This window comes from Plecotus auritus (genome assembly GCF_963455305.1).
Source record: "Plecotus auritus genome assembly, chromosome: 4".
Classification (NCBI taxonomy): domain Eukaryota; kingdom Metazoa; phylum Chordata; class Mammalia; order Chiroptera; family Vespertilionidae; genus Plecotus; species Plecotus auritus.
The window spans coordinates 162,809,173-162,823,473 of record NC_137775.1 but is presented as its reverse complement, the minus strand read 5'-3'; the positions used below and the strand labels follow the sequence as shown (position 1 = coordinate 162,823,473).

The 14,301-nt window shown below is 42.4% G+C and overlaps 1 protein-coding gene across 1 annotated transcript; it reads right to left on the bottom strand.

Annotated features, from left to right (window-relative positions):
* Positions 1–9,789: 9,789 nt before the first annotated feature.
* Positions 9,790–14,061, bottom strand: FZD1 (frizzled class receptor 1). Its single transcript, XM_080665004.1, has one exon. The coding sequence runs from the start codon at positions 13,550–13,552 to the stop codon at positions 11,615–11,617; it is 1,938 nt and encodes a 645-aa protein (XP_080521130.1). The 5' UTR covers positions 13,553–14,061; the 3' UTR covers positions 9,790–11,614.
* Positions 14,062–14,301: the final 240 nt, after the last annotated feature.

Here is a 14,301-nt window from a genome sequence, read left to right as displayed (position 1 = left end):
TCTGGTTTTATTTTAGTTAGTGTTGAATTTCCCTCATTGGAGATCTTCAAACACACCCTACACCTCATACATTAACTCACTGGGCTCTAATGAAGCTCTATATTATTAAAACATAGCTTCTTATTTATAGAACCTTTAATGCATTCAAGTGACCTCTGGTCTGTTACTGAATTATCCCTACTTGGGGAAAAAAGCTATAGGAAGTATAAATGATGTAAAATTTTAAAAGAAGATAAGTGATAGTAGTATTAAGTACTTTGTGTATGTTAATGAATTACTGATCTCTGCTGTATTTCTGTATAATCCCTCCAAATTCAGAAGCTTACAAAAAAATGCATATTTGGAAATAGCTTTGAAATTCTGAAATCCTTCTTGAATAGTTGCTGAAAAAGGAGTGCATTTTTTCAGACATATTTATACATATATGGAAGGGAAAATACAATTTTAGCTCTAATGGTCTAGATCAGCCTTGGGCAAACTACGGCCCGCAGGCCGGATCCGGCTGTTCTATCCGGTTCTCTTGCTCTCCCCTCTGCTCCTTTACTTTGAATTTATATTAGTTCACACAAACACTCCATCCATGCTTTTGTTCCGGCCCTCCAGTCCAGTTTAAGAACCCATTGTGGCCCTCGAGTCAAAAAGTTTGCCCACCCCTGGAAAAAAATCTTGCTGTTGGTTTCTAGTGTAGACTAAAAATTAAATTTTAGAGAACATTTTCAGGGATGCATTTGTAATGCTAAAGAATTTTCTTCTCCAAAAATGTCAACATAACATTTTAAACTAGGGCACATGTATTTGTTACCTGAATTTACATAAAACACAAACTCAGGCAATCAAAAAATTTTTTTTCGACAAAACATTGAAATTGAAGATCACGAGAAAAAAATTTTTCTCTATGACCATGATGGTAACTTCATGAAGAATTAAAATCTCCAATCTTAGCCAGAAACACAGGTACAATTAATACAGGTGAGATGAATTGTGCTGACTATCTCTCACACCCAGCCCATCACCAAAGGCAAAAATACAGTAACTTGACAGATACGTTTCTGATGAAAATCATGCAGTTATATCACCTGTAGCAAAATAAAAATAGTGGGAGAAGAGGGTTCCTAATGTCAACCCTCTTCTCCACCTGTGTTCACTTGGGAGAAGAGGGTTGACATTAGTCAATCACCATCATTTCTGACCTATTTCTGGGGTTGACATTAGTCAATCACCATCATTTCTGGCCTATTTCTGGGACAGACACAAAACATGAATCTAGAGGGATATGTATTGAAATCACAAGTAAGGTAACAAAAAGGGTAGCACACAAGAGGATATGTAGCAAGGAAGAGGAAGAAAGATGACATCTAGAATATACAGAAATCCAGTAGAGTTGGAGGACTAGAACTAATTTATAAACTGCTAAGCAGAAAAGGGGGGAAATCAATGAGGAACTGACCATTGATAGAAACATACTTTGAGAGAATGAAATGGAGGCCAGAAATAATTTAGTAATTTAGTTGCCTAGAGGACAACTCCTAGAAGCTGGAAAAGGCAGGGAAATGGATTCTCTCCCAGATCCTTCAGAAAGGAACACAGCTATACATTATAGCGCAATGAAACCAATGTTAGACTTCCTACTATAGGCCAGTAAGACAATAAATTTGTGTTTTTCAGGTTTGCGGTTCCTGAATTTTTCCCCGGCTCACAAAATCAGCATAATTTATTACAACAGCAATAGAAAATCTATACATTAGACCAGCCATGGGCAAACTACAGCCCGTGGGCTGGATCCGGCTGTTCTATCCGGTTCTCTTGCTCTCCCCTCTGCTCCTTTAGTTGCTGAAAAAGGAGTGCATTTTTTCAGACATATTTATACATATATGGAAGGGAAAATACAATTTTAGCTCTAATGGTCTAGATCAGCCTTGGGCAAACTACGGCCCGCAGGCCGGATCCGGCTGTTCTATCCGGTTCTCTTGCTCTCCCCTCTGCTCCTTTACTTTGAATTTATATTAGTTCACACAAACACTCCATCCATGCTTTTGTTCCGGCCCTCCAGTCCAGTTTAAGAACCCATTGTGGCCCTCGAGTCAAAAAGTTTGCCCACCCCTGCATTAGACCATGGGGGTGACCAAGGCACCAAATGGCTCGCTACTCTTTCTATATAATAAAATAATAAAATGACCGATCAACTGCTTTGATATAAGTCCTCAATCTTGCTTCATGCATTAAAATATATTCAGTATGTTTCAGTAGTACCAAAGGAACATTTACATAATGCTATTGAATAAACTCCCTTTGGCAATATAGTCAATAAGGACAAACAAAGGACTCCTTCAATCCTTCCATTAGTTATCACTGCAGTGAGGAGCACGCTTCTGAAAAGAAATTATGATTCTCTTCCTGGTCATGATTTGGAGTGGCCTCAAAGGACTGTTGCCATGTTACCCTAGTGTATAACTTACCAATTAGGTCAGAATTGTTAGCAGCTGAAAAGAAATTGAATTTGAAACCATGTAGCCAAAATGGGCATGACTGCATAGAAATGCACTTACACTTTAAAAGCAATATCACTAGTTAGCATACAGAACATTATTTGTGTCATTTAACATTGAGGCTGCCCATTAACTTAATCTTTTATCTGAATAAGTCTTGTAAAATATGCTTAGCCTGAAAAAAACGGACGCATGAAAAATATGGCATTAGTTTGCATGATACCTTTTCAATTTCCATCATTCATAATGGTGAGTAGAAGAAGGAAGAGAAGGGAGAGGAAATTATGAGAGATAAGGCAGGAGGGGTGGTAAAAAATTGGTAGAAGAGGAAAAGAGAAAGAAATACACAGGGAGGAGAGGAGCACTAAAATTTAACTCTAGTGCTAAAAATACCATTATATACTTTATTTCTTTGATCCTCCCAACAGCCAATTTAGTAAAATATTGTTATTATTACTATTTTAAGTAAATGGATTTGAGGCTAAGAGCTAGTTGGAATTCAAGCCAGGTCATATAAGACCAACATTCTTTCCAAGATGACATTCAACTTCTATGTTGCCAGTTCCCTATTATCTTAAATTGATTTTTTTTTTTTTTTAAAAAGGAGAAGGTGATATTTCCAGTACAGGGTTATGGCCCTATTCAAGAGATGTTTCCATTCAACTACTCTACTCACCTCCACAAGGACTAGCCCCAGAAAAGAATAGTTGACTTTGATTTTCATTATAGCCCTTTCTTCTTTATTCCCCACGCCCCGCCCCCCCAATTCCAAATGACACATGCCCTGGCTTCTTCTTTCATCTACCCCTACTCAGCAATGAGCAAAATGGACAAACACAGCTCATGGGAGAGCTGTGCCACTCTGTGAGGGCTCTCAATCCAGAGTGTCTGCCTGTGAATTTGCCACATTTGGATCTAGAACATCATCTTAGTCCTCCTACCCCTTTGACCCTAAAACTCTCCTGTAGCAGAATTCTTGCCCCAAATCAGCCCTCTTTAACAAGGGCCTTCTTTCTTCTAACTAGGACCGGATCTCTCTTAAAGGGTGCAGTAGCTGCAATGCAGAATGGTTTATTATATTTAACAGGAGTCTCATAAAAACTGGGAAAATCCTAGGTGTGCTCAAGACAACCCAAGTGTAGAGACAAAGTAGAGACAAAGACAAAGGCTGGGGCCGGGAAAACTGCAGAAAGGCCCCCAGTCACCTTGGGTTCCTTTAGTGACTAGAACATCCTTTTCTAAAAGTTGGGGGAAGTGAGGCAGTTAGAGCTGAGAAGGAGACTTAGATGTTTCCATCTCCTCCTCAATTAGCTCAATGTGAATGATAATGAAAACCCCTCACCTTTGTACAGAGCTTCACTGTTTATAAAAGGGCTTTCTCATCTACTATTTCATTAGGGTCTTCCTTTAACTCATGAAATCCTATGGGTCAGACTCCCCCAAGTACCTTAACTTGGTTTCCAAGGTCAATACTGGAATCCAGGTTTCCTGGCTCCCTGGCCAGAGTTCTTCCTCAGCACCATAACACCTCTGGTGCTGCAGGGAAATGTGTAAAAGAAAATGAAAATATGGAATATGAACTATAATAGCATTATACTAACAGACACTTTTAAGAAAATTTTCAATAAATTTGTTTAATGTTATTTACAGATTTATTTCCACTAAAATGATGATTTCATTTACATCCCTATCTAGATTTAAATAATAAAATCAGATTTATATTACTGACAGTTATGGGCTGAATGTGAGCTTCCTATGTTGATGTCCTAACTCACAATGTGATGGAATTTGGAGGTGGGGCCTTGGGGAAATATTGAGGCTTAGATTCAGTCGTAACTATTGGACCCTCATGATGGAATTAGCATCTTTACTCTAAGAGAAATCTCTCTCTCTTTCTCCACCCTCATGGGAGCAAACCATAACAAGGTGGCTGTCTATAAGCAAAGGATCAGGATTAGAAACCGCGTCTGCTGACAACTTGATCTTGGACTTCCCAGGTCTCCGAAATATGAGAAATAAATGTCTGTTGTTTAAACTTCCCAGCCTATGATATATTGTTATAACAGCCCAAGAAGACAAAGCTATTGACAGCTATGCAATATCATCAGGCTATTCGTCAATTTAAAACAAATTTGCAGGTCAAAAATAAAGCCCATGCTGTAGGCACAGCAAATCCATATTTTTCCTCAATTCTATTTTTATAAAGTTAATATATCTCATGATTTAAAAAATGTATTTTTCACAATTTAAAGTATTCCTCTAGAGCAGGGTTTTTCAACTTTGGCACTTTGGATCAGATTATTCTTTATTTTCAGGGGCTGTCCTGTGCATTGTAGCTTCCATGGACTCTACCCATTAAATGGCCATGGCAACCCCACTCCCCATGTCAATCAAAAATGTGTTTGGATATTGCCAAATGAGAATCACAGCTCTAGAGTCGAATGTATAGGTACCTCCTGAAATAATTACATTACCTGCACATCTTTTTTTATTCCTTTACATTGAGTTTAACTAAAACACAGCAAATATAGTGTTTTGTTTCTACAACAAAGGCAGTGAAATTTTATATGCATTTCCAAGTAGGATGGCAGGAATGGATACATAAGAAAAATGACAGAAATGGACAGATAAGAATAATGACAAGAAGGATGAACTTAGTATGGAAAGGGTGGAAAATTCTAAGACTGAAGAGTTTCTACAAATAGAAATGTGAAGGCTATGGAGTGCTTGGTCCACTTACCATATTCTACAATTATCAATAATCATAGAATTCTAAATTTATCTGCTTCTTTTTTCTTTCCTGTAGATAGAACTTTTCATTTTGGGAAAAGTATGGGTGCTAAGCCTACTCACCTCTGAGAAAAAGTACCTGCTGATAAGTAGCTGTTTGGGGTAATCCCTGCTTGAGTTTGTAATCTCATTCTAATGGATTGCATTATTATACAGGAAAATAAATATAAACATATGCAAAAACCTAACAGTTTCTCACAATTTGATAAACTGCAACATAAACTAAAAAAATAAAATAAAACAAACAAAACCCCAATTCTATGCATTACAAAGGAATTCTTTTGAGTCTTTTATAAAAATACCTCCTGAACCTGATTTCATGAGTAATGAAATACAGATTCCACTAGACCCTATTTCTTCAAGAAGCAGAAGGCTCAAGGCAGAATGGCCAAGGTATCAATGTGGTTTGTTCCTGTGTACCTTCATGTTCCACTCAGCTTCTGCTGATTGGCTCTGACTGTGAAGATCAGTTACAAAGGGTTGGTTTCATTGGCTTTTCATCTGGTAATAAAAAAAGACTAATACTACAGTGGAGTAGTTTTAATGCTAGACCAATCACCAACCTAGAAGCTTTTACTCTATCTTGGAAGCACAATTTAATCCATGGAATAGGAATGACCCACCATCCCAGTTTGCCCAGGATTTTCCTGGTTTTCCTACTGCAAGTCCCACATCCCGAGAAACCCCTGGGCAAATGTGGAGAGTGAGTCCCCCTATCTGAGTTGAGTTTTTAACAAGAGCATTTACTGAAGTTAACTTTTATAAAGTCTTTTCTAAGAGTTTGAAATACAAGGTCAAGAATAGTCTCAAAATCTACCTTTAAAGAAAAAAATCCTTGTGACAATCAAGTGGCACTTGGCATTTGGAATATGCATTTAACTAGCCTTTATGACTTCCAGGGATTTGCTGCTACGTTTGTGAAGATGAGCATTTCCAAGGGCGAGAGAACAATCTGTCTCAGAGCGCTTCACTTAAGCAAGGACACACTGCCAACTTGAAAGGAAATCAAGGCCACACTTTGTCTATGGGGGGATTCTGCAGTTATTCCCCAGCAAATTTAATTCAAATAGGTATTGAGATCTGAAATATGGAGATACCCACAAATTAGAAGATAGTTGGTTTTTTTTAAAAGAAAATAAAAGATACCCAGACCACAGAGAACTCCCCCGAAGCAGCAATAGTGCTTCCATTTCATGTTAATTACTATATTCCTATGAACATGTTTTGAAAGTCAATACTATGAATGAAATTTCTTGAGATTTTCTTTATATGAAATATGCATATTATACATTTTAAAACTTAAAAATTGTCTTCAAGGAAGTCAATTTTATTTAAAAAAATAGAATGCATGTATAAAATGTGCAAATCAATGCTTTACAATTAAACTCAATGTAAAGGAATAAATCAGGGTGCAACTTTGCTTTTAGAATTATGAGTTATACAAATATGACATTCAACTAGTGTATTAATGATCCCTTTAGAAAATGCAATGTTACTTATATTTATCACCCCCAAATATGCCTCTTTAAAATATCACCATCTTAACAGAAAATGATTTAGAGAAATCTATATTGGAAAATGTTATCTTATTTTTTCAAGCAATTTAAGAATCAGCTTGACTTATAAAACTGATGATAACCTTCAGAATATTTATTGCATGTTCATTATAGGGTATACTTATAGCTATACTTGAGCCTATCCACTACATCAAATCCTTTGATTTAACCTATTATTAGGGTCCCAAATCAACTTGTAACCAAAGGAAGTGTTATTTTATTTGAACAGGAACTTGATTTTATAAGAGAATAGAGACACTTACCACCACAAATCATAAAACTGAATAAAATTAGTCTAGACTCTATTTGCTTTTTAATCACCAGTTTCCAAATAAGCTCCTTTGTCACTATACTTAACATATCCATTGTCAGAAGGTATGACCAAGGTGAACAGAAATAGTTAAGTCCAAAAAGTTTAAGGGAATTCTGAGTCATGATTGAAGCTCAAGTACAGTTTTTCAAATTCTATTGGTATCTGCCAATAGTTCAAAATATAGATGTAAATCTTAGAAGTCACCAACTTTTCCTTGTTTGGCACTTCCCTTGTAAGACCCCCATTTCAAATGGAAGGGCCTTAAGATAAAAGCCTTGAATACAGGTAGCATTGCAATTTCTTTCTAATAATGTAACTGCAGAGTTTTTACATAGTCCATATCTAATTTTGGCTCCTGCAGGTTAATCTTGCAAGATTTTGAAATTAGTATATTCTATGAAGTATTCAATAACTATATAACTAGTGTCCACCCTAATACATAGGTAATGAGCACATTTTGATTCTTATCTCTCAGGCCCCCCGTTACACAGAATATTATAATCAGAAATGTCAGAGATACCCAGTGTCATACCACTGGTTTCAATTAACTGCATGTACATTACATAAAATGTGGCCTAGAGCCAATGGATGGACTAGAAAGCAATAAAAGCTAGAGGAGCTGAAGTTGAACCCAAATACACACACTGAAAATATGGCATCTTTTTAAAAAAACAAAAGTGTACCAAGATTGAAACATGATATCAGGGAAAGTGATTGGCAACCATCCAGGTCCTGAAATGGTTTATGGTTTAGGCGATTTTTTTTTTCTTAATTGGCCACCAACTCTTCACTGTGGTCTCCTTTCCTAGTTAAATACTGGACTTCAGAAATGATGCAACTACCGGAAGGCTTCAGTGGTCACTGAAACCAAAGGACCAAATCTGTAAACTCAGGCTGACAAATGACTACCCCAGACAAACGGAAATATCTGGTCCAGCTGTTTTGCATATGTTTGACACTTGCTGGCTTTGAGATTTAAAATATGACTTTCTGCCCCCACAAAGTTCAAGTTAAAAATGGCTTAAAAAATAGAGCATCAGAACCCTTTCATACTATGTATAAAAGCTGAATCAAGCACACGGTGAGGGGGGAAATTGACTCCCATTGATAGGCAAACCAAACCATCTGAAAATAGGGTTTTTCATGGACACAGCAAGTGAGTGGTACCAAATTCCCAGTAGCTTTACAATTTTGGAGGCAAGTCTTATTTTGCCACCAATATTGAAAGAAACAAAATAATATACTGGCTTTCTATATTCTACATAATTTAAAATAACTTGTTTTTCTAAACACAAAGCCTGGTGCCATCTTAAAAATGTCTTTAAAAGCTATTTAAATCCAGCATTGTAAAACCTTTCTGCATCAAATTTGTAGTTACATCATTTTAAGGACATCCACAATAAGAATGCTTTATATTTATTCCTTGGATAGAGAAAAATAATTTCTTTTTTTTTTCCCTAGAAATTATCTGATTAAATCATCTTGTGAAGTGACATGTTTTGATTTGGTATAAGAATTGCTATTTTTTTTTGTTTATACAATAAAACCTTTTCAGCTATCTACTACATTAATGTAACAAAGAAAAAAGAACATAAAATAGCATCTTGGAACTTAGAATACTATATTTTCTATTAGATTGAACTTTTTCATTTACCTTGAAATAATGATGACATAAGACAATAGCCTTATAACCATGAAAGTAACTCTATTGTATCAATGATCTTCATTTTAGCACCTTGTCATTTTATCGCACCACTTATTTTCATGGAAAATTTAATAAAGATATTTTTAATCTGTAAAGGAATAAGAGACTGGTATTTCAAAGGTATTTAAGGTTTCCCATCTGGCATTTTCTGTTTCTCATAACCTTATTTCCACATTATAAAATGTATAAGTAAACTTTGAATCTCTATTTTATACAAATTAATGTGTGTGTGTATATATATATGCTTATGTGTATGTGTATAAATAGATATGTACATATATATATTCTACATATATGCATGTATATAAATTCTGACTAAGAGTAGACCAACTAGATAATGCCTCTGAAGAAGGTTCCTTAAACAATATAAAAATGGAGTCTTCAGAAGCAAACAAAACAACCTTATACAACCAACTGCTGTTTAAAATGCTTATAAACACTGTCAGTTAACCATTTATTGAATACCTGTTTATAGTTTTGGAATATCCAAGATTATGGAAAATATAAGACAATACCTCATAAAAACTGTGACAAAGGTGATGGCTGATGATTTAAAAATAAACCTCCATATTATAAAAAGTCATGTAAATTTACCCCTTGAAACAAACAAACAAAAAAAGCTTTAATATTAAAATTAGAGTTCTCTTTTTAATCATTTTCTTTGAGTAAAGAAATAATGTTCAAACTTCTCTTTTATATTGTTACTGCCCTGCAAGCAGATCTTTTCTAGGGACTTCACAATGTCAATCACAATGCAAGTATGCTGAGTCTTTGGAAGGATGGGTATGAAGGTTTAAAGATAGGCTTTTTCATTGAATTCCTGACTTTATATACTGTGGGACTGGCCATGAGACACTATAAAATGCAAAGACAGTTTGTAGTTTAGACAGTTTCAATGCTATTATTTTTCAGGCACAAAAACCATATAATTTTGTACAAAACTTTGATTTTTTTTATTTGCGAAATTAAAAATATGGTATAATATATATATAAACTTCTATTCCTCTATAAATATAGATGATTTTGTGATAGTGAACAGAATAAATGCATACCAAATTCAAAGACCATTGTCATTTTAGGGTATGACAGACATAGATAAATTTAGGTCCTAAGTACCGGCATTTTGATAAACTCTTAAAGTTTACAATACAATCAGGAAGATTGCCTTTCTCATCTTTTTCACAGAGAACTAAAGTGAATATTTTAAATGGCTTTGAAAGATTTACATTTGATACATTTCTGTAAATCCAAAAAGGAGCATACAGGATTTAATGCAGCAGACCTGCACACAGTTTCCCTTTAGCATGCATGCCCATATTTTGTTAATTTCAGGAGCTAATCCATCAATTAATCCACCTCCTTTACCTCTGGGACTCTTACCAGGTTTTATTAATGATGTGGATTGTTCCTCCCTCAGAATGTGTTGCTGAATAAGAATCATAATACGTTGAAAGTACAACTTTTACATTTTAAAGTTTCTGATATATGTCTAATTATTATTTGATTAAAAAATCAGAAAGTAGCACTTCATTTTGAGGAAGTCCATTACACTGAAATCTCCTTCAAGTTTTCATATTCAGTTTATGTTCTGCAGTCCTGTTAAGGAAAGCAAAGATCAATTCCTCGACAAAGCTTTCCAGGTGACCTCAACATTTCCATTTCACAGAACGCTAAAATCTAAACCCGGACTGTCTCAGTCCTACAGGCAGGTTGCCAGGCATCAGTATACAATTAGAATGAACATTTTATAACCCCCATCTTCAGTCTCTCCCAACCCACGCAGAGCCTCATGCCTCTTCCCAAATCTCAGTAACCACATCTTTCCATGACGCTGGCCAAACTCATACCAGGTTTTAGACACTAGAGAATGAAATGAGCTCATCCACCAAAAATTAGACTTTAAAAAGTTTGGCACTGGTTATCCCACTCACCCTCTAACCGACTTAGGTGGAAGGAGGGAGTGTCTGGGCGTTGGAGGCTGGTGCGGAGGAAGTCTGGGACTGCCGGCAACCACAGACGTGGGCCTCCTTGAAGCTAGGGGGAAGGTTCTCAACAGTGAAAAATTCAGCTTCCGGAAGTCAAAGGGGCAGACCTTGGAAATCTGGCCCCGACAGGGAAGACTTGAAAGCTTTAAGAAGTTCAGTACCTTAAGATCTCCAAACTCAAGCCAGGAGAGGAAGGGAGGGAGCAGAACAAGGGGGTGGAAAGTGACCCGGACCTGCAGCCCAAGATGCACCCCACCTACGGGTGGCAAGGCGGCGGGAGGGGCGCGCGCGAACCAGCGGGACACCCGGCCGGTGCGCTGTCTTTATCTCTGTAGTACTCCAAAAAGGGCAAGAAGGAAAAGCCTCAAATGGTCAAACCGCCCTAAATAATCCAAATTGAAACAAAACAAACAAACAAAACAAAACAAAAACAAAAAAGGAAAGAAAAGGAAAAGAAATCGCGTGATCAGTCGTCACTTAAATACAAATATACTTACAAAAATCTTACACAGGCTATTTACAATCATAAAAGCGTACAGTCCTGGTACCAGGGAGAGAGGTCGGTCCATCCCCCCCGCAGGCAGTTGGGCCCTGGAGTCCGTTTGCCCCCAGGGACGGAAGCTTTTGCAGGAGCTATGGTGTTAAAAAGAAGCCTGCGAAAGTGTCTAGTGAGGAAGCACAGAGCAGCCAGGGTTGGCCAGGATTCCATGGGGAAAGGTTTTGGAATGGTGGCTGGCCCCGGCCGAGGGCTGGGAACGGGCTGAGCGAGCCCCCAGGTCTCAGACGGTGGTCTCCCCCTGTTTGCTGTTGGTGAGTCTCGTGTAAAACTTCCTCCAGGAGTTAAGGGTCTTGCCGGACCAGATCCAGAAGCCTGACGTGATGCCCACGATCAGCGTCATAAGATACTTGATCATGAAGACTGTGAAGTCGGGGCTCATGGGCGGATGCGGCGGGGGTCCTCCACCGGCCTGGAGGTGGGGGCAGGGGATGGCGTAGCTCTTGCAGCTCTGGGCCACCCAGCTGCGCTCCCACTGGTCCCGGAAGGCCTGCTCGTAGAAGTAGCAGGCAATGACGATGGTGGCTGGCACCGTGTAAAGCACACTGAAGACGCCGATGCGCACCATGAGCTTCTCCAGTTTCTCAGTCTTGGTGCCATCGTGCTTCATGATGGTGCGAATGCGGAAGAGCGACACGAAGCCGGCCAGCAGAAAGGACGTGCCAATGAACAGGTACACGAAGAGAGGAGCCAGCACGAAGCCACGCAGCGCGTCCACATTGTTGAGCCCCACGAAGCACACCCCGCTCAGCACGTCGCCATCCACCTGGCCCAGCGCCAGGATGGTGATGGTCTTGATGGCCGGCACGGCCCAGGCGGCCAGGTGAAAATATTGCGAGTTTGCCTCGATGGCTTCGTGGCCCCACTTCATGCCGGCCGCCAGGAACCAGGTGAGCGACAGGATCACCCACCAGATGGAGCTGGCCATGCTGAAGAAGTAGAGCATCATGAAGAGGATGGTGCAGCCCTCTTTCTTGGTGCCCTGAGCCACTGTGCGCGCCCCGTCCTCGGAGAATTTGTCGTTGCACACCACCCGGTCCTCCAGCAGGAAGCCGGCGATGTAGGCCACGGCCACGGCCGTGTAGCAGCCCGACAGGAAGATGATGGGCCGCTCGGGGTAGCTGAAGCGCCTCATGTCCACCAGGTACGTGAGCACCGTGAAGAGCGTGGAGGCGCAGCACAGCACCGACCAGATGCCGATCCAGGTGCGCGAGAAGCGCAGCTCCTCGGGCCCAAAGTACATAAGCCCGTACACCTTGGTCGGCTCACAGGGCGCGCCGCAGTCCTTCTCCCCCAGGAAGTGGTAGTTGAGGTAGGAAGGCACCTTGAGGGCGCGCGGGCATGAGAACTTGCCTCGCTCCGACGCGCCGGCGCCCCCCGGGAAACCGCCGCCGCGGTGCCCCCCGCCGCCGTGCTGGGGGTTGCTGGTCCAGAACTCTGGCAGCAGAGAGGGTGTCGGGGTGCCCTTGTCCGAAGTGTTCTGGCCCACGCACAGCTCGCCCGCGCCGTGCACCGGGAACTTCTCGCACTTGAGCGTGTCCGGCCACTGGAAGCCAAACTTGTTCATGAGCGCCTCGCAGCCCTGGCGCGCGCGCTCGCAGAGGGAGCGGCAGGGCGGCAGAGCCTGCTCCAGCACCGTGCACACCGGCGCGTACATGGAACACAAGAAGAACTTGAGCTCGGCCGAGCACTGCACCTTCACTAGCGGGTAGAACTGGTGCACCTCGAGGCCCGCATCCTCCTGGTTCGTGTGGCCCAGCAGGTTGGGCATAATGGTCTGGTTGTACGCGATGTCCGTGCACAGCGGGATGGAGATGGGCTGGCAGTAGCCGTGGTCCGGGATGGAGATGCCCCGCTCGCCGTTGTATTGCTGCCCGCTCTGTTGCTGCTGAGGCGGCGGCGGCGGGGGCTGCTGACCTGGCCCGGGCCCCTGGCCCGCCGCCTGCGCCCGGACCCCAAGCAGCAGCGGGGCTTCCAGCAGCCAAAGCAGCAGCAGTAGCCAGCGCGCCAAGCGCCCGGAGCCAGCTGGGGGGCGGCGGCGGCGGTGGCCAGAGTCCCAGCTCCCCTCTGCCACCGGCCCCGCCGGGAGCGCCCCGGCACAAAGTTCCCAGCTCCCGCCGCCGGCGGTCGGGGACTTCTTAGGCGCCTCCTCCTCAGCCATACTTTTTCAGCTCCTTTCTTGGCGCCGCTCGGCTGGGGCTGGTGGTGGCGCGACGGGCGGCGGCTCCCCCTGCGGTCGGGGAGATCTTCTCCGCGCCGGTGCCCTCCGTCGAGCCCGAGCCGCGCTCGGCCCGCTCCTCCGTCTCCCGCTCTGCGTCCCGCAGCCGCCGCCGCCGCGGAAACTTGCGATTCATGAAGCGCGGGCGGCGGGGAGAGCCCGGGTGGGTCGGGCGCGCCGGGGTCGCGTCCCGCCTTCCTGGCCCTCGGCTTGCTGGCTCCCGGCTGGCGGCGCCGCGCTAGTGGCCGCGGCCGGGTAGAGCGCGCAACTCTCGGCAGCCCAGCGGCCTCGGCTCCCCCCAGCGCCTCCGCCTCCTTCTCCGCCGCCGCCGCCTGACCATTTGTGTCAATCCCTCAACTCGCTCGCTCTCCTCTCCCTCGCGCGCCCTCGGACCGGTTTCCAGGCGCCCCGCAGTCTGCCTTTCACCAGGAGGGAGGAGCCTTGAAACCGACACGGACCTGGAGGCTCAGGGACCGTCGCCCAATGGCGGCTCCGGCTTCCCGGCGCAAAGGGCGCCCGCCGCCTCCTTCCCCCAGTGAAAGTCGGCGGCGCGGGAGGAGGAGGCGGGGGGCGGAGGAAGTAGTAGTCGCAGAGGCACCGCTCAGGCACAAAGAGTGGGTTTGCTATGAAGCGGGACAGGCTTGGTTGCTTTTACTTTTAAGGAAGAAAGGGAGAGGACAAGTAGGAGAATG